General features: G+C 46.8%; 1 protein-coding gene across 2 annotated transcripts in view; it reads left to right on the forward strand.

Moving 5' to 3' along the window:
- The window catches only part of DDX47 (DEAD-box helicase 47), a 502,328-nt gene that overhangs the window by 84,711 nt on the left and 393,135 nt on the right, over nucleotides 1–24,482 (forward strand). For both annotated transcript variants that reach the window (XM_040359586.1, XM_040359587.1), the window contains exon 3: nucleotides 8,444–8,632. In XM_040359586.1, the coding sequence (XP_040215520.1) occupies nucleotides 8,444–8,632 (189 nt within the window). The remainder of the gene's footprint in view (nucleotides 1–8,443; nucleotides 8,633–24,482) is intronic.

The following is a 24,482-nucleotide window of genomic DNA, read 5'->3' on the forward strand; positions in this document are numbered from 1 at the left end:
GCCTCCAGCTCCTGTTCTCGTGGGGTTTCTCCGTCTGGTTGTGCGGGGCCTCGTGGCTCAAGTAGGCCGGAATCCAGGGGCGGCTCCTGTAGAGTCTTAAAATATCTCTGGATATCTCCTGAGATCTTCCCCGCCGGGGTCCCCCTTGTTGCTGCTCTTGTCCCGTATCTTTTGGCAGTGTTCATGCCGGTATTATTATATATTTGGCCGAAAACAGGGGATCAGGCCGGGAGCTCTGGTGTAAAGCAGCTTCACTCAGCCATGTCCAGGCCACGCCCCCCCCCGTTAAACAGCAATTCTAATGTCATTTTTCACTATTTTCACTGCCATCTTGCTCCCTCTAATTAGAACCCCCAAACATTATATTTATTTTTTATCCTAACACCCTAGAGAATAAAATGGCGATCGTTGCAATACTTTCTATCACACCGTATTTGCGCAGCGGTGTTACAAGCGCACTTTTTTGGGAAAAAATGACACCTTTTTTAATTAAAAAATAAGACAACAGTAAAGTTATCCCCATTTTTTTTAATATTATGAAAGATAATGTTATGCCGAGTAAATTCATGCCCAACATGTCACGCTTCAAAATTGCGTCCGCTCATGGAATGCCGACAAACTTTTACCCTTTAAAATCTTCATAGGCGACGTTTAAAAAAATCTACAGGTTGCATGTTTTGAGTTACAGAGGAGGTCTATGGCTAGAATTATTGCTCTCGCTCTACCAATCGCGGCGATACCTTGCATGTGTGGTTTGAACACCGTTAACATATTCGGGCGCTGCTCACGTATGTGTTTGCTTCTGCTCGCAAGATCGTCGGGACGGGGTGCGTTTTCTGGCTCCTAACTTTTTTAGCTGGCTCCTAGATTCCAAGCAAATTTGTCAAACTCTGGTATACACTGTATTCCAATAAAGACTTTTGTTTAACCAAAAAATTTTTGACTTTGGGTTTAATAATGCTACCTGATCAATGCCTAGAGTAAAGCCCACGCCAAACCTGTGCTTTGCTCAGAAGGGTAAAACTCCTTGATTTGTTAAGGTTACATAGTTAGTCAGGTTGAAAAAAGACAGAAGTCCATCCAGTTCAACCACAAAAAATAAATAAATAAACAAACAAAATAAAAAACACAATACAATCCCATACACCCAACTCCATACCCACAGTTGATCCAGAGGAAGGCAAAAAACCCCAGCAGAGCATGATCCAATTTGCTACAGCAGGGGAAAAAAATTCCTTCCTGATCCCCCGAGGCAATCGGATTTACCCTGGATCAACTTTACCTATAAATGTTAGTACTCAGTTATATTCTGTACGTTTAGAAAAGAATCCAGGCCTTTCTTAAAGCATATATTCTGTACGTTTAGAAAAGAATCCAGGCCTTTCTTAAAGCAATCTACTGAGCTGGCCAGAACCACGTCTGGAGGGAGTCTGTTCCACATTTTCACAGCTCTTACTGTGAAGAAACCTTTCCGTATTTGGAGATGAGATCTCTTTTCCTCTAGACGTAAAGAGTGCCCCCTTGTCCTTAGAGTTGACCGTAAAGTGAATAACTCAACACCAAGTTCACTATATGGACCCCATATATTTGAACATATCCCCCCTTATTCTCCTCTTCTCAAGAGTGAATACATTCAGTTCCTCTAATCTTTCCTCATAGCTGAGCTCCTCCATTCCTCTTATCGGTTTGGTTGCCCTTCATTGTACTTTCTCCAGTTCTCCGATATCCTTTTTGAGAACTGGGGCCCAAAACTGAACTGCATATTCCAGATGAGGTCTTGCTAATGATTTGTACAGGGCCAAAATGATATCTCTCTCTGGAGTCCATACCTCTCTTAATACAAGAAAGAACTTTGCTCGCTTTGGAAACCGCAGCTTGGCATTGCATGCCATTATTGAGCTTATGATCTACCAAAACCCCAAGATCCTTCTCCACTACAGATCCCCCCAGTTGTTCTTCCCCCTAGTATGTATGATGCATGCATATTCTTAGCCCCCAAGTGCATAACTTTACATTTCTCAACATTAAACCTCATCTGCCACATAGTCGCCCAATCAGACAGAGCATTGAGGTCGGCTTGTAAATTGGAGACATCCTGTAAGGATGTTATTCCACTGCATAGCTTGGTGTCATCTGCAAAGACAGAAATGTTACTTTTGATCTCAGACCCAATATAATTTTTAAAGATAATAAAAAGTAAGGGTCCCAGCACTGAACCTTGGGGTACAATACTGATAACCTTTGACCATTCAGAGTAAGAATCATTTACCACGACTCTCTGAATTCTGTCTTTTAGCCAGTTTTTTATCCATTTACAAACAAACTGATATATCCAATCCTGTAGACCAGGGGTGGCAAACTCAAATTCATCGGGGGCCGCATTAGCAGTATGGTTTACCTCAAAGGGCTGGTTGTATCTGTAAGACTGGTTTTATGGAGCGCAGGGTTCAGGAGTTTGCTGCATACGAAATGCAGGATACAGGAGTATGCTATGGACCGTGTGCAATATCTGACCTCTGCATGCTCCACTCTCCTTCCATCCTCCCATCCACCCTGGGATGGGATGGGGTGGGATTAGATGGGATGGGGTGGGGGTGGAGTGGGATGGGATAGGATGAGATGGGGTAGGATGGGATGGAATGAGATGGGATGGGCTACCTGACATACATGGGCCTACCTGACATACACAATTACTTCACCTACCTGACATAGACTGACCTCACCTATCTGACATACACTGACCTCACCTACCTGACATACATGGACCTACCTGACATACATGGACCTTCCTGACATGCATAGACCTACCTGACATACACTGACTTCACCTACCTGACATACATGGACCTACCTGACATACATGGACCTACCTGACATACATGGACCTACCTGACATACATGGACCTACCTGACATACATGGACCTACCTGATATACATAGACCTACCTGACATACACTGACCTCACCTACCTGACATGCATGGACCTACCTGACATACACCCATCATTTGTCACGGCAGGCAGCCAGCCAGAAAGGAGGGGAGGAGGGGAGAGCCAGCCATCCGAGCCGGGATCTTTACAGTGCAATGTGCATGCTGTGGAGGAGGCTTGTAATTGCCGCCTTCTGGAGTCTTCGGCGCCTATGATGGACGTCACACGTCCCGCGGTCCCGGGATTGGATCTCTGGGACGTCCATCATAGGAGCCAGGTGTACCAAGATGGCCGACCGCTCCGGAGCTAGGCCGAAGCCGCGGCCTTTCCTAAGGCCAAGGCAGCGGTGCGCTCCGCGAATCACGGATCGGTCACGATCCGTTGCACCACTAGTGGCAATGGACGGGCCGTTGCGCGGGCCATATGGCAAGGTCTGGCGGGCCGGATTCGGCCCGCGGGCCTTGTGTTTGCCACCCCTGCTGTAGACCTTACCTCACACATGAGCCATGTGTGCGGAACTGTATCGAACGCTTTTGCAAAATCCAAGTATATCACGTCCACAGCCATTCCTCTGTCCAAGGTTTTACTTACCTCTTCATAAAAGGAAATCAGGTTTGTCTGACAACTTCTGTCTTTCATGAATCCATGCTGTCTGCTGCTTAGATATTCATGTGGTCTTTTATTAAATGTTCCAGTATCTTCCCAACTATAGAAGTTAAACTAACAGGTCTATAGTTACTTGGCAAAGACTTTGTTCCCTTTTTTAAATATGGATGGCTCTACGCCAATCCAGTGGTACTATTCCTGTCATTAATATGTCCCTAAATATTAGATACAATGGCTTTGAAATTACAGAGCTCAATTCCTTTAAGGATCCGTGGGTGGATGCCATCTGGTCCAGGTGTTTTATCCACCTTTTATTCTGTTTAAATATTTCTGGACCATATGACTTTTGGATTTGGGGCTGTGTCACTCCCACACCCATTTTGGACATGAGCCCCTCCCCCATGCTCCTTTGTATACACAGAGCTGAAGAAAGCATTTAATATATTTGCCTTCTTTGTCCCCAGTCACCCACTCTAGATTATTTTGTAAGGGGCCTACATGCTCAGACTTCACCTTTTTACTATTAATATATTTAAAGAATTTTTTTGGGGTTTGTCCTATCTTTTGCAATCTGTCGTTCGTTTTGAATTTTTGCATCCTTGATTCCCTTTTTACATATCCTGTTATATTATTTGTAACATTTAAACAACACTAGTGTTCCTTCATTTTTATATTTTTTAAAAGCTATTTTCTTATTGTTTATAGCTTTTTTAACTTTGACCGTGAGCCACATAGGTTTTATTTTTAGCCTTTTAAACTTATTGCCCATGGGAATATACTTTTGTAGTGAGTTCATAAACTGTCTTATTGAAGAATTCCCATTTCTGTTCTGTGTTCATCGGTGCCAATAGTCCCTCCCAGTCTAAGTCCTGGAGAGCAGCCCTCATCCATGGAAAATTTGCTCTCTTGAAATTGAGTGTTTTTATCTTTCCTGTATGAATTTCTTGCTTATAGTTAACATTAAATGAAATCATGTTATGATCACTGCTACCCAGGTGTTCCTTTATCTGAACATTAGTAATAAGCTCTGCATGGTTTGAGATTACCAGGTCCAACAGAGCATCATTCCTAGTTGGGGCCTCAATAAACTGGACCATAAAATTGTCCTGCAATAGGTTTCTAAATTGTTGTCCTTTAACCTCCCTGGCGGTATGATTCTGTCTGGAATTACGTACCAAAAGCGGTACATTTATTTTGCAAGGAAATTGGCGTTTTATACTGTAGGCCTGTAATTTTTAGAAATAACTCACTTAAATCTGACCAAGCAAGAGTCTTGTAGGCATCCCGGGTATGATTTTTTTTTTAAAACAAAATTATAAATTATAATAAATAATTATAAATAATTATAACAAATAATAATATAATTATAATAAAAATTATTCAATAATGTAATCAACTCAAAATCACTGAAATTTGCAGTTGCAGAATTGTCGCTGTCATTATTTTATTTTTTTTATGACGAATTTCCCCGCAAATCGCTATCGCACATTTCTGCAAGTGATTATAATTTATTATCGCTGTTTTCTAGCTGATCTAAAACCATTTTTGACATAAAGGGACACTTTTGGACAATCTACAGTTTTTAGGCAGAAATTACATTTTTTATTATATAAAAGTACATGCAGGGCACTGGGCAGACCACTAGGGACAAGGGGGGTGTGTATTTTTTACATACAGTACTGTAATCTATAAGATTACAGTATACTGTATGTAATGTGTTTGTTTACTTTTTTGAATTTGGCGCCGTTCTCCGTCCCCGTGCGTCGTAACGTCGCAGGGAACGGAGATCGGCGTCACACGGGGACTGTGAATCGAGCGAGGAGGTCCCGCTCGCTCACACAGCGGGTGGCATCGCTGGATCCAGGGACAAGGTGAGTAAACCAAGCCTGTGGATCCAGCGAAAGGTAAGCCCGTCCAGCCCGAGCGTGACTCGGGTTTACCGATCCTAACATGTAAAACCAACCCCGAGTCACGCTCGGGTTTACCGTCAGGGGGGTTAACTGTCCCAGCAATGCCATTATTCCAGTCAATTTCTGGGTAGTTAAAATCCCCCATTATTATCACCGTCCCAGCCCTTGCAGCCCTTTCCATCTGTGCAAGGAGCTGAGTCTCCACCTCCTCATTAACATTGGGTGGTCTATAACAAACTCCAATGATTAACTTTGAACTACGCACATCTGTATGCAGTTCCACCCATAATGCTTCAGCCTCATCACACTCTCCATCAACCAGGTTCTCTTTCACGCTTGCTTTGAGGTCACTTCTCACAGAGACAGACCCCGCCACCTTTCCTTTTTTACCCTGTCTTTCTGAAAGAGAGCATAGCCAGGAATATTAATAGCCCAGTCATGTGAGGATTGAAGCCAAGTTTCAGCAATACCGATTACATCATAGCTCTCCTCATGCACCAGAGCTTCCAACTCGCCTGTTTTGCTTGGCAGACTTCTGGCATTGGTGAACAAACACTTAAATGTATTGTTACATTTTTCTCTGGTGTTTTTCATATAACTTATAGAAGTACAAATGGCACTATAATTTCCAATGGCTGTTTGCAACATGGGAACTTTCTTGTCACCTTCCATAACCCTCCCCCCCCCATCTATCCCCATTCCACTCCCCATTAATGTCTGACCCCTAACTGACCTGTGTACCCGATGTAATTCTAGTTCACCCTCCCCCTCAAGTGTAGTTTAAATACTCCTCCAGCATTCCCATAAACCTCTCCCCCAGCACAGCAGACCCCCTTCCATTCAAGTGCAAACCGTCTTTAGCATATAGGTTGCACCCCAATGAAAAGTCAGCCCAGTGCTCTAGAAACCCAAATCCCTCCTTCCTACACCAGGTCTTAAGCCATGCATTCAGCTCTCTAATCTCCCCCTGCCTTTCCTGTGTTGCGCATGGCACAAGCAATATTTCGGAGAATATCACCTTGGAGGTCCTTCCCTTCATCTTGCAGCCTAGTTCTTTAAATTGATTCTTAAGGAGCCTCCACCTTCCATGTATACTGTCATTGGTTCCAACGTGTAACCAAGACAGCTGGGTCATGCCCAGCCCCTCCCAGTAATTTATCCACCCGGTCCACCACATGCCGAACCCTGGCACCAGGGAGACAGCAAACCATTTGGTTGAGGCGATCCTGGCGACAAATTATTCTATCAGTCCTTCTGATTATAGAATCCCCTATTACCACCAACTGTCTAGGCCTACCTGCACTCCCCTCCCCACCTCTACTAGATGGGTTGCTCTCCCGGCTGTTAGGGGTAGCAGTAACATCTAGGGCTGCCACCACTGTGTTTGCCACCTCCACATCATCACCCAACTTGGCAAATTTGTTTTGATGTACAAATACAGAACTGGCCTCCCCTTTCTTCACGCCCCTTCCACTCCCTCGAACTACATTAACCCATCCCCCTATCTGATAATCCTGACTTGCCCATCCACCCTCCACATCAACCTTACTGACCACCTGCTCAGAGCGCAGAGGACCCCTTTCAAGGTTGTTATTTCTACCCAGTGTTGCAACTTGCTCCTCCAGATCTCTAATGCGAGCTTCCAGAAGGGCAACCTGCTCACATCTGTCACAGCAGTATCCATCCTGGAGCTGTTGCACCAGTTTTGCATACATGTGACGCACTGTGCACTGAGCAAAACCTTCAACCCTGCTAGCACTCATTTCCCAGTTACAATCTAATTACTTGTATGAAGATTAAGATGATACTTACAGTTTTAGAAGACTCCTGTCTTAAAGCGGGGGTTCACCCTTAGAGGGCACTTTTCCCCCTTAGATTCCTGCTCGTTATTACTAGGGGAATCGGCTATTTATTTTAAAATATGTGCAGTACTTACCCGTTTACGAGACGCATCCTCTCCGTCGCTTCCGGGTATGGGCTTCGGGAATGGGCGTTCCTTCTTGATTGACAGGTTTCCGAGAGGCTTCCGACGGTCGCATCCATCGCGTCACTCGTAGCCGAAAGAAGCCGAACGTCGGTGCGGCTCTATACTGCGCCTGCGACGATTTTCCGAAAGAAGCCGAACGTCGGTGCGCAGGCGCAGTATAGAGCCGCACCGACGTTCGGCTTCTTTCGGCTACGAGTGACGCGATGGATGCGACCGTCGGAAGCCTCTCGGAAGAATGTCAATCAAGAAGGAACGCCCGCTCCCGAAGATCCATACCCGGAAGCGACGGAAGAAGATGCAGCTCGAAAACGGGTAAGTACTGCACATATTTTAATATAAATAGCCGATTCCCCTAGACCGAACGAGCAGGAAGCTAAGGGGAGATTTTTTTTTTTTTTTAAATGGGTGAACTCCCGCTTTAACTCTGTTTTAAACTCCTGGTTTTTAACTCTTCCACTTTTATTCAAAATTCCACTTCTATTCAGAAAATTCACATCTGAGCCACACTCAGCAAGGTGTCTCCATCAGGATGCTCGTTCTCTTTTCTCCCATGTGATGATGCTGTTGCTTGGCTTGTTAGGACAAGAGAATCCCTTAGAAATCTGTTAGCGCCAAGTTTTTTTTAGAGCTTACCTAGGGCTGCTCATTGCTAAACAGAGTGGCAGGGCAGTGATAGGTGAAGTGCATTTTAGTGGGGGGTGTATAATCAAAGTCAACTTTTTCCTTGGCTTCCTTAAATGCAGGTTAATTTTAAAACTTGGCTAAGCTACATAATGCAGATCAAAATCTGCTACCTAAAGTATGTCATAGCTTGAGTTAGACTGTATGTACACTATATTTAATGAAAGTAAATGCATATAATGTAGAAATAAAATTTCTTTGTGTACTTGTGTTTCTGAACATTACAACTCTGTGCTTCTTGCTATATACTTCCTTTGAATGGTAGTGCTTGTTGTTGACTAACTGACAGTTATTGACTCAATTAGAATTTTTATTTTACTTTATTACAGGTCGTGACATTATTGGTTTGGCTGAAACTGGCTCTGGAAAGACGGGTGCCTTTGCATTACCTATTCTTCAAACCTTGCTTGAAGGTCCTCAGAGGCTGTATGCTTTGGTTCTGACACCAACTAGGGAACTGGCTTTTCAGATTTCTGAACAGTTTGAAGCTCTTGGTTCTTCCATTGGCGTTAAATGTGGTATGGTGATGCTTTTTGTATTTACAAAGGTGCTGTCATACACCCTCAAAGATGCTTTAATATTTTGTATTTGTTTTCATTTTTTTTCATTTTGTATAGAATAAAGCGAGGAATGACTTGTTGTTTTTTTTTTTTTTTTGCAATCTGTGCCCCATTGGGGAGATTTCCATTCGCTTCCTGTCCCATAGCCAAAAGTGAGGAAAATCCCAGGGTGCCACTAGGGTCACAAGAACTATTGTCCCCATGGGAGGAGTCCCGTCCCCCCCATCCTGTTCTGGTATCAACCCCAAATTTTTATTTTACTTTTTGCTTTAGATGAGAATGGTAAACTGTATAAATGGGGAGGGTGAATCTCTCTAATGGAAGGCACAGACTGCAGACAAGTTCTAATTCCTTGCCACTCTATCCAAAGCTTCTGAAAAAAGTTTTGCCTTTCTAGTTATATTTGAAACTTTTTAATATAGAATGTCGTAAGTTTAACATTTTTTGCACTCATGTAGGACTTTTCAGAATTTGGCTGTAGTTGATATAAATGAAAATGTGTAGTTATTAGGGATGCACTAATACTTCTTTTTTTTTTTTTCTTTTTTTTTTTTTTAACACCGAGTACTTTTTGGAAAAAATACTCCCCAAAACCAATTACCCACAACTCGTGTGGGTAAGGGGGTGGTTTGGGGTTGTTGGGTGAGGCTGGGATGAGGACAGGGTAGTTGAGGGTGGGGTGAAATAGGATTGTGGGATGAGAGAGTTGGGATGGAAATGGCTGTGATCATGGGGGGGGGGGGGAGAGGATGGGGGGCAATTGGGAGACATGGGGGCAGAGGTGAAAGCTGGTGGTGGAAAGGAGGAGGCGGCAACAAAGGGTGGGCACAGCACGGGGTTATGAGGGCACAGTACAGGGCGTTGGGTACAGACCAGACTTATACACTGACACTGTATTGTACATTTTATATACAGATGTGTCTGTGTGTGTGTATAACATTTAGTATGGTGTTGTACAGTGTCAGGGTGCAGACTGGTCTGTATATAATGTACAGTGCTAGTGTATCAGAGCAGTCTATACTCTGCTGACACTGTAGTGTACATACTGCACTAACCTGTTTGCAGGACTTGCTCCCCTTGGTACTCGGGGGACAAGCCTAGTATCGGCACCAATGGCAGCATCGGTACATCACTAGTAATCATGTAATGTTTATTACTGATAAATATGTAAAAAAAATGATTTTATTTGCATATTGGGGGAATTGAATAAATATGAAAATGGAGGCATATATAATTTTTTATTGTATAGTGAGTTAATTGGATCAATTAGTTATGCTGGGTAGAGTCTATACATGCATAAATGTTAGTTTTATTCCAGTTTGTAATATGCTATTAAGCCCCATACACACTATCAGTTTCCCTGCAGGTTTTTGTCTTCAGGTTTACCAAAACCATGTAGTGCAAGGGCCTGCCTGATTGCATACAAAATGAAACTCTTAAGGTTTGACCTCATATTAGATGGTTTTGGTAAACCTGAAGACAAAAACCTGCTGGAAAGCTGATCGTGTGTGTATGGGGCTTAAAGGGGTTGTAAAGGTTCGTCTTTTATTTTCTAAATAGGTTCCTTTAACCACTCAACCCCCTGGACCATATTGCTGGTCAAAGAACAGAGCACTTTTTGCGATTCGGCACTGCATCGCTTTAACTGACAATTGCGCAGTTGTGCGACATGGCTCCCAAACAAATTTGGTCCCCCCCCCCCCCCACACAAATAGAGCTTTCTTTTGCTGGTATTTGATCACCTCTGTTTTTTGCGCTATAAACAAAGATAGAGCGACATTATTTTTTTGACTTTTTGCTATAATATCCCTCAAAAATATTTAAAAAAACATTTTTTTTCCTCAGTTTAGGCCGATACGTATTCTACATATTTATCGTAAAAACAAATCGCAATAAGCGTTTGGTTTGCGCAAAAGTTTTAGCGTTTACGAAATAGGGGGTAGTTTTATGGCATTTTTATTATTTTTTTTTAACTAGTAATGGCGGCGATCAGCTTTTTTTTTTTTTTTTTTTGGTATAGCGACATTATGGCGGACACTTTTGACACATTTTTGGGACCTTTGGCATTTTTATAGCGATCAGTGCTATAAAAATGTATTGGATTACTATAAAAATGCCACTGGCAGGGAAGGGGTTAACACTAGGGGGCGGGGAAGGGGTTAAGTATGTTCCCTGGGTGTGTTCTAACTGTAGGGGGGGTGGACTCACTAGGGGAAATGACTGATCGCTGTTCATACATTGTATGAACAGACGGTCAGGCATTTCTCCCCTGACAGGACCGGGAGCTGTGTGTTTACACACACAGCTCCCGGTCCTTGCTCTGTAACGAGTGATCGCGGGTGCCCAGCGGCGATCGCGGGAGTCGGGGGACGCGCGCCCCTATTAGATGCTCGGCGAGATGACGTATAGCTACGTGATCTCGCCCAGCAGAGCCGACCTGCCGCTGTATAACTGCGGCGGCTGGTCGGCAAGCTAGTGCATTGTTGGTTCACTTACCTTTTTTCCTTTTTCCCTTATTTTTTTTTTTTCTTTGTTTGAATTTCTCACTTCCTGTTTCTCCTCAGTAAGCTTTCCACCATCATCCGAGCGGTGGAAAGTAATTTAGAACAGCTTACTGAACACCTTACTAAGGAGGAACAGGAAATGAGAAATTCAGACAAAGAAAACAAAGAAAAAAAACATTTAGAAGGTAAATTGAAGGAAAAAGTAAGTGAACCAACAATGCACTAGCTTAAATGAACCTATTTAGAAAATAAAAAACAAACCTTTACAACCCCTTTAAGGCTCTCGCCGAAATGTGTTAGCCTTTTATTTTTTAATGTCGCTCTGATGTTGCCAATAAATTTGTAATACGGGTAACAGAGTACCTGGCTCTTTTGCTTCTCTAAGGAGACCGAAACGCAAATGGATCTAAACATGCAGAAAAAACTGCAAAATAAAGACAGGAAAAAAATTAGATCAACAAACTAAAACAAGGACCATGCCAGCATCAAGCCTGTCCCCCCCTCCCCCCCCCCATCTGACCCTATCAAATTGTAGCAAAGGTAGACAGATCGGCAATCACATTATGAACAATAACGAAGTTGCACATAAGTAAAATTAACAGGTCCTAAGCTTGGGCATCAAGTGTCATCAGAGGCCCTGAGTGTTGTGCGACCCCCACCCCCCCCCCCCCCCCCCCCCTGGGGTGGAGTGGACTAGCCACCCCCATCCCCAAGACCTAGAGGAACCGGAATTCCCTGGTGTCAGGGAAACCGGATACGGAACAAAAGACACGGAAAGTGCTTCTGAACCAATGGAGATGCACTGGGTCCACCACAGCCCCGTCACCCTGTTGCACATAGAACTGAAGGTTACTAAGAAACCTTTGATCCCCTAATTACCGAGTGCCCCTGAACAAAAAGGGAAAGAATTCAGCACAACAATTGAAGACCAACCGACCCCCCCCCCCCCCCCCCCGGGTTGGAGAGCCAGAAGGCAGGTCCCCTCATGCAGTAGCTGTACAACCGCACTGTAACACTGAAAGTTTTACTCCAAACCGAGCCAAGGGGAAAAAACTGTGTATTCCTGTCGGGACACTATTCTGCATAAGCCATAAACCAGGCATGTCCAAAGTCCGTCCCTGGGGCCAATTGCGGCTCCCGTTCCACTTTAATGTGGCCCCCCTGGTAATTTGGATATATACATCTTTTTTTTTATTTTTTATTTACATTTTTTTCCCCCTGAAACTTCCCTCGTAAAGTGAAGGTGTGCGTTATACGCCAATAAATACGGTATATCCAAATAACACGCCCACCTCTTCACCACACACAGCCACAAAGGCGGGAGAATTCTTGTTGGGCAGAGTATTAGTTGCTCAAACGAACACACTTAGACCAAATTTTAATGGTCCAAAGAATGTCAGGCAAAATTATCGGCCCTCACGCATGTTCACTACATCAAATCTGGCCCTCTTTGAAAAAAGTTTGGACCCCCCTGCCATAAACCAACCCTTAACCCCCAGGATGAGGAGACCGCTTGACGGCTCCAAAAACTCAACAATTGAACAGTAAACTCGTCCCCGACTAAATTTGCATGTTAGACTAGGTGAGAACATAACACCGGACTGCAGGGCATCCTTAAACAATCCCGCCAGGAGTCAGGAATAGGAACTTCCCTCCCCACCCCCCTACCAAGTCCCGTTCCGGGTTGTCCATAAAAATGGGAGTGTAATTCGGAAAAAACTAAAATAAGTCGGGTCCAACATGGACTATCATCGCCAGGACGGTGTGGACAAATCCCAAAACAGTTCTAGGGAAGGAGGACCAGTCCCAGTCCAGTGTCCCGAACCAGGAGAAAAAATAGGAGCAAAAACAAAACTAAAAGAAGGGTAGAATTGTCATGGCGGTAGATTTTCTTTAGTATGCTTGGAACCATGTTTCATCCAGGTCCAGATGCTCGCTAGTGGGGGCATCTTTGCAGATGTGGGGGTACCTCTATTGGCCTGTGCAGGAGGGGGGTCCAGGTGGAACAGCCCCAGATGGATCAGGAGACGCTCCTCTTCCGCAAACGAGGAGAAGCCAAAGCTTTTGGTTTTGTAAGAAAAGTTCAGGTGGAGAGGGAAGGACCATCTGTAAGTAATTCCTCTGTCCATCAGAACCTGAAGCAACGGCTTGAGTGCACGCCTCTTCTGGACCATATATGGAGAGAGGTCCGCAAATATCTGAATCTTGTGTCCATGGAGGGTGAGACTGTCAGCAGATCTAGATTTTCTCATCACCTCCTCCTTAACTGATTAGATATGTGGTTTTACAATGATGTCTCTGGGCAAACCATCTGAGCGAGGGGCCTGACGTGCTCTATGAGCCCTGTCCAGTTCAAGGCAGTGTTAAGCAATGTCAGGGATTAGGTTCTTAATAAGAGATTTCACTGCAGCCTGCACCTCTTTTTCTGATTCCGGGAGCCCCCGTATTCCAAAGTTGTACCTTCTCGATCTGTTCTCGAGGTCGTCGATCTTTGCAAACGCAGTTTCTAACTGGTCCTGTACATCATGGAGTCTGTCTGAATTCTGGTTAATCCTAAGCACTGCTTGGTCAGCCTTCTGCTCAATATTGTCCATTCTCATACCCATCTGTTGCAGATTCGCATGTATAGAGGAGGTAATCTGTGCTGCATTCAGGGCTAGGCTTTTAGGTAGCGTCTGGAAAAAAGCAGTCATCCTAGATGGATAGTCAGTGGGAATTGGGGCCTCCACCTGTGCTTCACTCACTGAGAGCAGCCAGCCTGTGTGCGGATCCAGCATGGGGGTAGTGGGACAGCCAGTTCCCATTCTACCCAATAAGGATTCTGTGGAGGATGGGGAGATGGCCGGTAACAGCGGGGGGTAATCAGTACCTGGAGAATGTAGCTGGACCAAGTCCTGGTCGGCTATGGAGTTGTCTGTGGGATCCGAGGCGGGTGGACCTCGCGTAGCCGCCGCCATCTTAGCATAGCTGAGGGGGCCGGGCTCCTCCGCCATCTGGCGAGAGAGATCCCTCCTGACCAGCGGGGAGGACATCCGCGTGTTCCCGAGGGTTTCCCCTGCACAAATATCCTGGCGGTCGGGCTGTTGGAGCGCTCGGTTAGCTCCGGTGATCAGTGTTGGGCCGTGGTGGAGCGGAGCTCTAGAAGCCGGTGGCCATCTTGGGAGCTGCCGCGCATGCGCCCCCCCACATCTACACTTTATTCAAGTAGTGTGGTTCTTAGCGCTACCTACCCACTTTGTTTTTGTTTGCATAAGTATCACATGTTTTCTTTATCGTACATCACGGGACACAGAGCAGCATAGCCATTACATATGGGTTGTATAGTGTACCTTCAGGTGATGGACACTGGCACTCTCCGACAGGAAGTTCCCTCCCTATATAACCCCCACCCATAGTGGGAGTACCTCAGTTTTTTCCGCCAGTGTCTTAGGTGTTGGTGCACATTGAAGAGCTCTGCCTATAGTTGTCCTCAGGACCAGGGCAAGCCGACCGGATCCGTCCAAGGTGCTTCATAGCCAAAGTGGACGGTACCCGGGCCCCAATTTCGTGGATGGGGTTTTGCCTATAACGCCTCTCCTTTAGGAGGGCTGGACTCTGGGTTCCAGGACTGGTTCTTTTATAACCAAGCGATACCTGTTGCCAGCAGTGCTATATAGGTCCAGGTGTGTGGTGTTCCTAATCTGGACCCCGGTCCCTGAAGGTCTATGACCATACCCACGGTGAAGGGGGAAGATTGGGCCTCTTGCACAGCAATACCCTGCGGCGTGGAGAAGGTGAGCAGGGGACCCACGGAACTTGGTTTTTCAGTGGGCCCCCACAGGGGACTCTGGGTCTAGCCCGCTTTATGCCTCTGTGCATGGGCAGTTAATTCCACAAAGTCTGTTTGACCGGATGGTTCTATATACCCACCTATGGTTTCCCCTGGCTGGTTCTGGAAGACTGCTGCACTGCCATAAGGTTAAGAGGTAAAGTCCTAGAGCATGTGTGGAGCCCTTGCTTATGCAGTAAATGGAAGGACTTACCATCTGCGTCAGCTGTACATGCATCCCCCCGGTAACCTGGACGGGTGTCTCTCCCCAGCAGCTCCATGTGTCTCTCCTGTGTGGAGCTTCCTGCTTCCTCCAGCAGCGTCTGGGGCGAGCGCGCGCATGCGCTGTAAATAGACGCGGCAACGCTGCGTGGGGGAGGCGGAGAATTGTCTGGGCGGTCCCTCTTCCTGCTCTGAAGCCTATATTAGGCTGTCAGTCGAGCAGGATCGCCGTAGGACACGGAGCAGCGGCGCGGTTTGCTGCACGAACGACAGAGGGTTTGAATACCTAGGTCTTTTCTGGGAGAGAGTGACACCCGGTGGTTGTTTTGCAGTACACAATTACTAGAGCCTATGGCTCAATACATTGCACTAAAAGCCGGTGTACTTAGCAGCAGTCTGAGCCTTTAACCCACGGCTCTACCCTAGACCAGCATTTAAAGGTGGCATTACTTAGCTCATTTATTGTGAGTTACAAGCCCTTGGGGCATTGTATTGCCTATCCTTCCTTAGGTTGTGGGAAAGTTTAGATTGCCTAGCATTACCCTAACCTAATAATTGATTGACACAATTTGAAAGTGTGTTTTTTCTTCCGACTTAAACAGTCAGTTGTGTTTTAGCGGAGTACCTTGGGTTTGTATTATGGCTCCTAAGGGCGCGGGAAACACCAAAAATGCTAAAGGTACAAAAAGGCAGAAGGGTTCCCCATCGGACTCTGAGGATCTCGGCCAGGCTTCGGCTGTACCTTCCTCCCCGGACAAGCCAGAGGTCATTGCCCCGGATGAGCCATTGGGGTTGCTAGGTGCTACGGCTGGCCCTACCCAACCACCTTAGGTGGATTGGAACGGAAGATAGCTGCTATGATTGCTTCTTCGGTGCCTGGGAGAAAGCTGACTAGGTCCCCATCCCCCGGGTTTGAGTCTCCAGACGATGAAGTCCTTTCCTCAAAGGAATTGGATTTCTCAGCGGGGCAAACGGACGACCACTTGGAACAAGGTTCTGAGGAGTCTACAATAGAGGAGCCTTTCTCAGCTTCTCATGCGGAAAAGTTATGGGTCCAGTCCCTAGCGGACATGGTCCGGACTGCATTTAAGATGCCTTTACCTGAGCATCAGGCTTCCGTATCCTCCCTAGGTTCCTTAAGAGCACCTCAGTCCAATTCAGTGTTCCCGGTCCATCCCTTGCTGAGGGACCTGATTTTCCAGGATTGGGCTAAGCCAGATAGGATTTTTCTTTCTCCTAAAAGGTTCTCAGTTCTGTATCCCTTAGAGTTTTTCTAAGAAATGGGCTGTCCCTACAGTGGACGCAGCCATCTCACGTGTTAATAAGGCCATAACTTGTCCAGTAGACAATATTCACATGTTCAAGGATCCTGTCGATAAAAGACTTGAGACTCTGTTGAAAGCCTCCTTTGCCACAGCGGGTGCAGTAGTTCAACCAGCTGTGGCCGCCATAGGAGTATGCCAGGCCTTGAAAGACCAGGCCAAGCAAGTTCTAAGAGACCTTCCGGCACAGCAAGCTCAAGACTTTGCCGATTTGCCTAGAGCTTTGTTTTTTGCCGTAGACGCCATTAAGGATTCCATCCAGCAAGCTTTCCGTCTATCTCTATTTTTGGTTCACATGAGAAGGCTTTTGTGGTTAAACTGGTCAGCAGAGACTCCCTGCAAAAAGCTCTTAACTGGGTTTTCCTTTCAGGGGGAAAGATTGTTTGGAGATGACCTAGACAAATATATTCAGAAAATCTCCAGTGGCAAAAGCACTCTCTTGCCTGTTTAAAGGTAGGCCCTCGAAACCTCTTTTTAAACGCCCAACCTCTCCAGTCCCAGGGCCTTCAGGCTCTAGGCAGTATCGCCGGCCTGCTGGCCGTTCATCTACGAACAGATCGCAAGGGCAAGCCTCTGGTAACAAGAAACCGTGGGTTCGCAAACCAATTAAGGCGGCTCTGTGAAGGGGCGCCCCCACTCTCTCGGGTGGGGGGAAGACTCCGTTATTTCTCGGAGCTTTGGGAGGCCAGAATCTCAGATCAGTGGGTTCTGTCCTCAGTGGCTCAGGCATACAAGCTGGAGTTTCGGGAGTTCCCCCCTCCCCACTTTCAAGACTCCCAGGCGACCCTCGAAAGAGGATTTCGCTTCTAACAGCCCTAGATCGTCTCCTAGATCAAGGGGTAATTATGGAGGTGCCAGCTCAGGAGCGCGGACAAGGATTTTACTCAAATCTATTTATCGTCCCGAAACCAAACGGCGATGTCAGGCCAATATTGGATCTAAAGTCCCTAAACCGTTTTTTAAGTATTCGCTCCTTCCGAATGGAATCTATTCGCTCGGTAGTAGCCGCCCTTCAAGGGAAGGAGTTTTTGGCATCCATCGATATCAAGGATGCATACCTGCACGTTCCAATCTATCCCGGGCATTTCAAATTCCTTCGGTTTGCTCTAGATCATCGGCATTACCAATTCGTGGCCTTGCCCTTCGGGCTAGCCACGGCGCCCCGGGTCTTCACAAAAATTCTGGCCCCAGTACTAGCCAACCTAAGATCACAAGGGGTCCTGGTCATGGCTTATCTAGACGACCTTTTGGTGATCGATCACTCAGCGGCCAGCCTGAATCAGGCAGTATGCCTGGTGGTAAACTACCTGGAATCCCTTGGCTGGATTCTAAACCTGGACTAGTCGGCCTTACAGCCCACAAGGAGGTTGGAATATCTGGGATTAATTCTAGATACGATGCATCAGAAGATCTTTCTACCCCAGTCCAGGGTAGATTCTATAAGGGAGTTAATCCAAATGGTTCTAAGCAGCACAAAGCCGACCATTCGCCTCTGTATGCACCTATTGGGCAAATTAGTGGCCACCTTCGAGGCAGTGCCCTATGCCCAAATTCATTCTCGAAAGCTACAGAGAGCAATTCTCGCAGCCTGGGACAAGAGAGTCCAGGCCTTAGATCTTCCCATATCCCTGTCCCATGCAGCACGACAAAGTCTGTGCTGGTGGTTGGTCCCACGAAACCTTATGAAGGGAAAGTCGTTCAGTCCCGTCTCGTGGAGAATAGTTATCACAGATGCCAGTCTATCAGGTTGGGGGGCAGTCCTGGAAGGATTGACCCAACAGGGGAAGTGGTCAAGTGCAGAGTCGGCTCTATCCATAAATGTTTTGGAGATTCGAGCAGCTCGATTGGCTTTAGCAGCCTGGACGGAGATATTACAGAACTCTCCAGTAAGAGTACAGTACGACAATGCCACAGCTGTGGCTTATATAAATCACCAGGGCGGCACCAGAAGTCAGGCAGCCCAGAGAGAGGTGGACCAGATCTTTGCCTGGGCAGAGACCCATGTTCCCTGCATCTCGGCGGTTTTTATCCCCGGAGTGGGCAATTGGCAGGCGGATTTGCTCAGCCGTCAACAGATGTCCCCGGGGGAATGGTCCCTCCATCCCGAGGTATTCTAGGACATCTGCCAGAAATGGGGGTCTCCGGAGGTAGACGTTATGGCGTCCAGATTCAACACGAAACTAGTCAGGTTTGTATCCCGGACAAGGGATCCACTGGCCTGCGGGACGGATGCCTTGGTATGCCCTTGGCATCAGTTTGCGCTGATCTACGCCTTTCCTCTGCTGCGGATGCTACCCCGTCTTCTTAGCAGAATCCAAGTGGAGCACAAGCCAACGATTCTAGTGGCCCCAGCATGGCCCCGGAGGCCTTGGTACTCCTTAATAGTAAGGATGGCGATGGAGGAACCTTGGGTCCTCCCGTTACGCCCAGACCTCCTCTCACAAGGGCCGTTCTTCCATCCTGCTTTACAGGCCCTAAATTTGACGGCCTGGCGGCTGAATTCCTGATTCTTAAGAACAGGGGGCTCTCTGGCCAGGTCATTTCCACCCTTATTAATGCTCGAAAACCATTTTCTAGACTTATATACTATAGGGTGTGGAAGGCCTACATTGCCTGGTGTGAGGCTAAAAAGTGGCACCCCCGCAAGTATGTCATCGGGAGAATCTTGGAATTTCTACAGCTAGGAGTGGAGAAGGGTCTGGCAGTTAGCACAATAAAAGGGCAAGTATCTGCCCTATTGTTTTTTTTCCAAAGACCTTTGGCCACCCACTCTTTAATGAAGTCTTTTTTACAGGGGGTTATTCGGATTAATCCTCCAATAAAAGCTCCCCTATATCCTTGGGATCTAAATTTGGTTCTGTCTGCTTTACAAAGTCAGCCCTTTGAACCCTTGTCTGAGATCCCGTTGGTCTTGTTGACTAGGAAACTAGTTTTTCTGGTGGCTATGTCTTCTGCCAGAAGGGTGTCGGAGTTGGCAGCCTTGTCATGTAAGGCACCCTATTTGGTACTACATAAGGACAGGGTCGTTCTTTGGCCGCATACGTCCTTTCTTCCGAAGGTAGTATCTAGTTTTAATTTGAATCAAGATTTGATTCTTCCGTCTTTTTTTCCAAAACCCTCTTCAAAGAAGGAGAGACTGCTACATTCCTTAGATGTGGTCAGGGCTGTTAAAATGTATTTGAAAGCCACAGCCCAGATTCGCAAGACTGACGTCTTGTTTGTTCTGCCGGAAGGACCTAAAAAAGGTCAGGCAGCGTCTAAAGCCACTATTTCCAAATGGATTAGACAGTTTATTATACAGGCCTATGGCCTGAAAGGGAAAAGCCCGCCTTTGTCGCTTAAGGCTCATTCCACTAGAGCTGTGAGTGCCTCTTGGGCAGCGTATCACCAGGTCTCTATGGCTCAAATCTGCAGGGCAGCGACCTGGTCGTCTGTTCATACGTTTGCTAAATTTTATCAAATGGACGTTAGGAGGAACGCTGATTCAGCCTTCGGGCAGGCGGTTCTACAGGCCGCAGTATAAGGTCCTCTTGTCCTATGGCACCCGCTGTTTTTTTCTTTACCTGGTTGCTCTCCCTCCCCTCATTAGCATTGCTTGGGGACATCCCATATGTAATGACTATGCTGCTCTGTGTCCCGTGATGTACGATAAAGAAAAGGGGATTTTTAATAAGAGCTTACCTGTAAAATCCTTTTCTTTTAGTACATCACGGGACACAGAGCTCCCACCCCTCTTTTGGGGAATTTTGGGATGCATGTTGCTTGCTACAAAACTGAGGTACTCCCACTATGGGTGGGGGTTATATAGGGAGGGAACTTCCTGTCGGAGAGTGCCAGTGTCCATCACCTGAAGGTACACTATATAACCCATATGTAATGGCTATGCTGCTCTGTGTCCCGTGATGTACTACAAGAAAAGGATATTACAGGTAGGCTGTTATTAAAAATCCCCTTTTTTAGGTGTGTGGTTTTTTTCTAAAAAATTCTATTTTTTTTTCAAAACTTTTTTTGTTCTTAGCGCAGTATTTTCCTTGTATTTAATGGTATTACGTAGGGCTGGGGGTCTGGACGGGTGCAGGCCCAATGAATGAGTGGGATCAGGAGTTGTCCCTAGCCTCTCTTCTTGTTGATACCAGTTTGGTCTGGGTGAACGATCCCTTGGATGAGGTGCTTAAGTCTATTAGCAGGGTTTGACAAATTTGCTTGGAATCTAGGAGCCAGCTAAAAAAGTTAGGAGCCAGAAAACGCGCGCCGAGCTCGTGCGCAGAAGCGAACGCATACGTGGGCAGCGCCCGCATATGTAAACGGTATACAAACCACACATGTGAGGTATCGCCGCGATTGATAGAGCGAGAGCAATAATTCTAGCCCTAGACCTCCTCTAACTCAAAACATGCAACCTGTAGAATTTTTTAAACGTCGCCTATGAAGGGGGGAGAAGATTTTTTTTTCGTTCATTAGCTACAGCAGCTGACGCCATACAACACTTCAGGGTGATTTGGATGGAATGTCCCACCTGTGGGTCTTCCCGCTGATCCTTCTACCACTACATGACATAGTAGTGACGTAGGGATGGAGGAAGCAGAATGGGTAACATTCTATCCAACACAGCGGGTAATTTTGGATGCAGCAACAGCTATAGATCACAAAGAGCAAACAGCTAAAACACCACCCACTGGATCCATAATCATTCCTCATCTTTTTAAAAGGGTAGGTTTATGCCTGGTACACACTATGGAGTTTCTTTTTCCTTCAGCCCAGCAGACTGAAAAAGAGCCGGATTCGCAGCCTTTTTCCCAGGATCGCGGCGAGCTGCGGGCAGGATGTTTTAGGCTAGGCCGCGGCTTCGGCCTAGTCCGCCGCGATCCTGGGGAAAAGGCGCTCTGTGAACTAGGCCGAAGCCGCGGCCTCGCCTAAAACATCCTGCCCGCAGCGATCATGGGAAAAGGCCGCGGCATCTTTTCCCAGGATTGCTGCGGGCAGGGATGTTTTAGGCGAGGCTTCGGCCTAGTCCTCGGAGCACCGGTCCTATGGAACAAATTATTTTTTTTTTTTTTGACCATGTCCACCTTCCAAGCCCCCACTCGCCAGGACGCTATTTCTAGTCGCCCTGGCGACCGGGATTTCTCGAGCCCTGAGCTAAGATTTTGCCAGGATTTGTATGTCCAAATTGAGGAGAGATGGGGCGAATGGCTCTGAGTGACAGCAGTGTCCTTGCCTTTTTTCGGGATCACAGTGATGTGAGCCAAAAGTGCCTCTGGGGGGATGGCCTTACCCCCCGCTATGGAGTTGAAGTATTTGCACATAGGTGTTGCTAATTGGGGAAAAAAGGTCTTGTAGTACCCCTTAGTAAACCCATCCAGGCCAGGACTTTTCCCATTTGGCAAAGACTTCACCGTCGTCCCAAGTTCCGTTGGGGTGATCGGTAGCTCCAAAGCAGAGCATTGGTCTTTTGTGATCGGGAGGGGGGGGGGGGGGGATGCTGGCCGACGTCGGGTAGTCCTGGACTGCTCGTTTGGGGTTTTATGCAGTAGGAGGAAAACATATGTTGTCAGGGGGTCTATGGCATTGCCTGTGGGCTGGAAGGGGCAAGACTTATGTATGGCGATGGCTGTCACCCTAGATTTTGGTATCGGGGAGGTGCTGAGGAACCACTGATTAAAGAGGTGAGTGAGTAATTTAGGAAGTCACTGCTGTATGAAGTGAGTCTCCTGCAGGAAGACCACCTTTGTTTTTTTTTTAACCATTTTAACTCTGCGTTTGTGTGGGGAGCATAGGCCCCTGACATTATGAGCTTACCTGTAGAGCAGCCACAGTGGAGTCTGGAGATGATCGAGACGACCAGATCAGTGGTGTGCTCGGTGTGGGCGATGACGCGGTAGGACACTCCTGGGAGAAGGGGAGGGAGGAGAAGGGAAGGAGGAGAGGAGGGGGGAGAAAAAAACGCAAAGAAAAAAAATGCGAGATAAATAATAGACATAGCTAGCAAAACAGAATGGCCGGAGCCATCTGAACAAATAGAACATCTGAGGGTCATGTTCGGGACCCTGTCCCCCTATGGAGGGGAGGGCCCGGATCCCGACCCGGATCCCAATGGGGATCAATACCCAAAAAAGGGTGGTCTACAAAGGGGAACGTGAGCCAACATGGGGGGGGGGGGGGGGGAGGTGAGAGGGCCTCCGCCTTTGTCCACCACATCAGGGATGTGGCGGCTTGGCTTGGAAGGTGGGCAAAAAAAATAAAAAACATTTTTTTTTTTGTGAGCTGGTGCCATCTGGTGGTGAGCCGTTGGTATTACAAGTTAAGCATTACAAGTTAAACAGCAATTCTAATGTCATTTTTCACTATTTTCACCGCCATCTTCTTCCCTCTAATTAGAACCCCCAAACATTATATATATTTTTTATCCTAACACCCTAGAGAATAAAATGGTGAGCATTGCAATACTTTCTGTCACGCCGTATTTGCGCAGCGGTCTTACAAGCGCACTTTTTTGGGATAAAATTACACTTTTTTAATTAAAAAATAAGACAACAGTAAAGTTATCCCCATTTTTTTTTTAAATGTAAAAGATAATACACCGAGTAAATTCATACCCAACATGTCACGCTTCAAAATTGCGTTTGAACACCGTTTACATATGCGGGCGCTGCTCACGTATGTGTTCGCTTCTGCGAGCAAGCTCGTCGGGACGGGGTGCGTTTTCTGGCTCCTAACTTTTTTAGCTGGCTCCTAGATTCCAAGCAAATTTGTCAACCCCTGCACCACATCTAACAGTGTGCGGCAGAGGAGGTAGAGAAGGGGTTTCCCCCTGTAGAAGAGTCACAAAAAAAATGGGTTCAGCCAGGCTTGTTGCAAATAATCAGAACGCAACTAGTGCATATGGGTCCTCACCCCACTCTGCCAGTCTGGTGGACAAGAAGTGTGTCTAAATCCGCAGGTAGGGTAGAAACATATGGGGGTCGAAAGCCTAGCGATGAAGAAAGTTTCTCTCGGGGAAAGAGGATCCCAATGGAAGTGGTGAGGGCAGGATTGCTCCGTCAGTCTCTCATGGGGACCGGGCCTGTCGAGTCGGAGGCTTACCGTCTGCGATCCTGTCTGCGGTTCCTACGCTTGGCTGACTGCCACGGTTGGGGTGGCAGTAGCCTGGTGGTTAGAAAACTTGGCATTCCCCTCCAGTCCGGGATGTCCACCGTATCCAACTCAAGAGCGGACAGGAAATTGGGCAGGTCATCCTTGGTGCGGAGAGTCAGTTTTGCCCACTTTGGTGACTTGGAGAAAGAAGGGGAAGCTCGGCGGTACTGCAAGCCTGCATCCTGGATTGCTGCCAGAAGGGTGCAAAGTGATCTGCTTTGCATGAGTGCGCCCTGAAATATCCTGGTAGAAGGCTAAGTGCGCGCCATCAATGTCAAAGTAGGGCTTGCCAGGCATTTTCTGCATGATGCGATCTTTAAGTGTGTATTTGTGCAACTTACAAATGATATCCCTTGGATTATTCACATCTTGGGATCGGGGCTTCAGGGCTCTGTGTGCATGATGTATTTCAATGGTGGCTGTGGCAGGTAACCCCAGTATTTTTTTAAAGATGCCCTCCAGGGTGGGAATAATGTCCTTTGCACCTGTTGCCTCAGGCAAGCCTCTGATTCTGATGTCAATCTGGTGGTCAATCTGGTGGTCTTGTGTAGTGCACTTGTCCTGCAGCATGGAGAGGACTGGGAGAGCTTCCTCAAACCTCTGTTCCAGGGATTCCATTCTGCCCCCCAGGTGTGAGGTGTCAGCTTTAAGTCTTCTTTGAGGGCCTTTTCTACCCTGTCAGCAAAGCGCTCCAGGTCATCTCTGGTAGGGAGAAACCAAATATGGTGCCTAATGTCTGCCTCATCCAGAGGGTCTGGAGCTTCAGGGACCCTATCTGGGGATGAGGGGGAGCCTGATTCACTCGGGAATGGTATAGG

The sequence above is a fragment of the Rana temporaria genome, chromosome 7, assembly GCF_905171775.1.
Source record: "Rana temporaria chromosome 7, aRanTem1.1, whole genome shotgun sequence".
NCBI classification, from domain to species: Eukaryota; Metazoa; Chordata; class Amphibia; order Anura; family Ranidae; genus Rana; species Rana temporaria.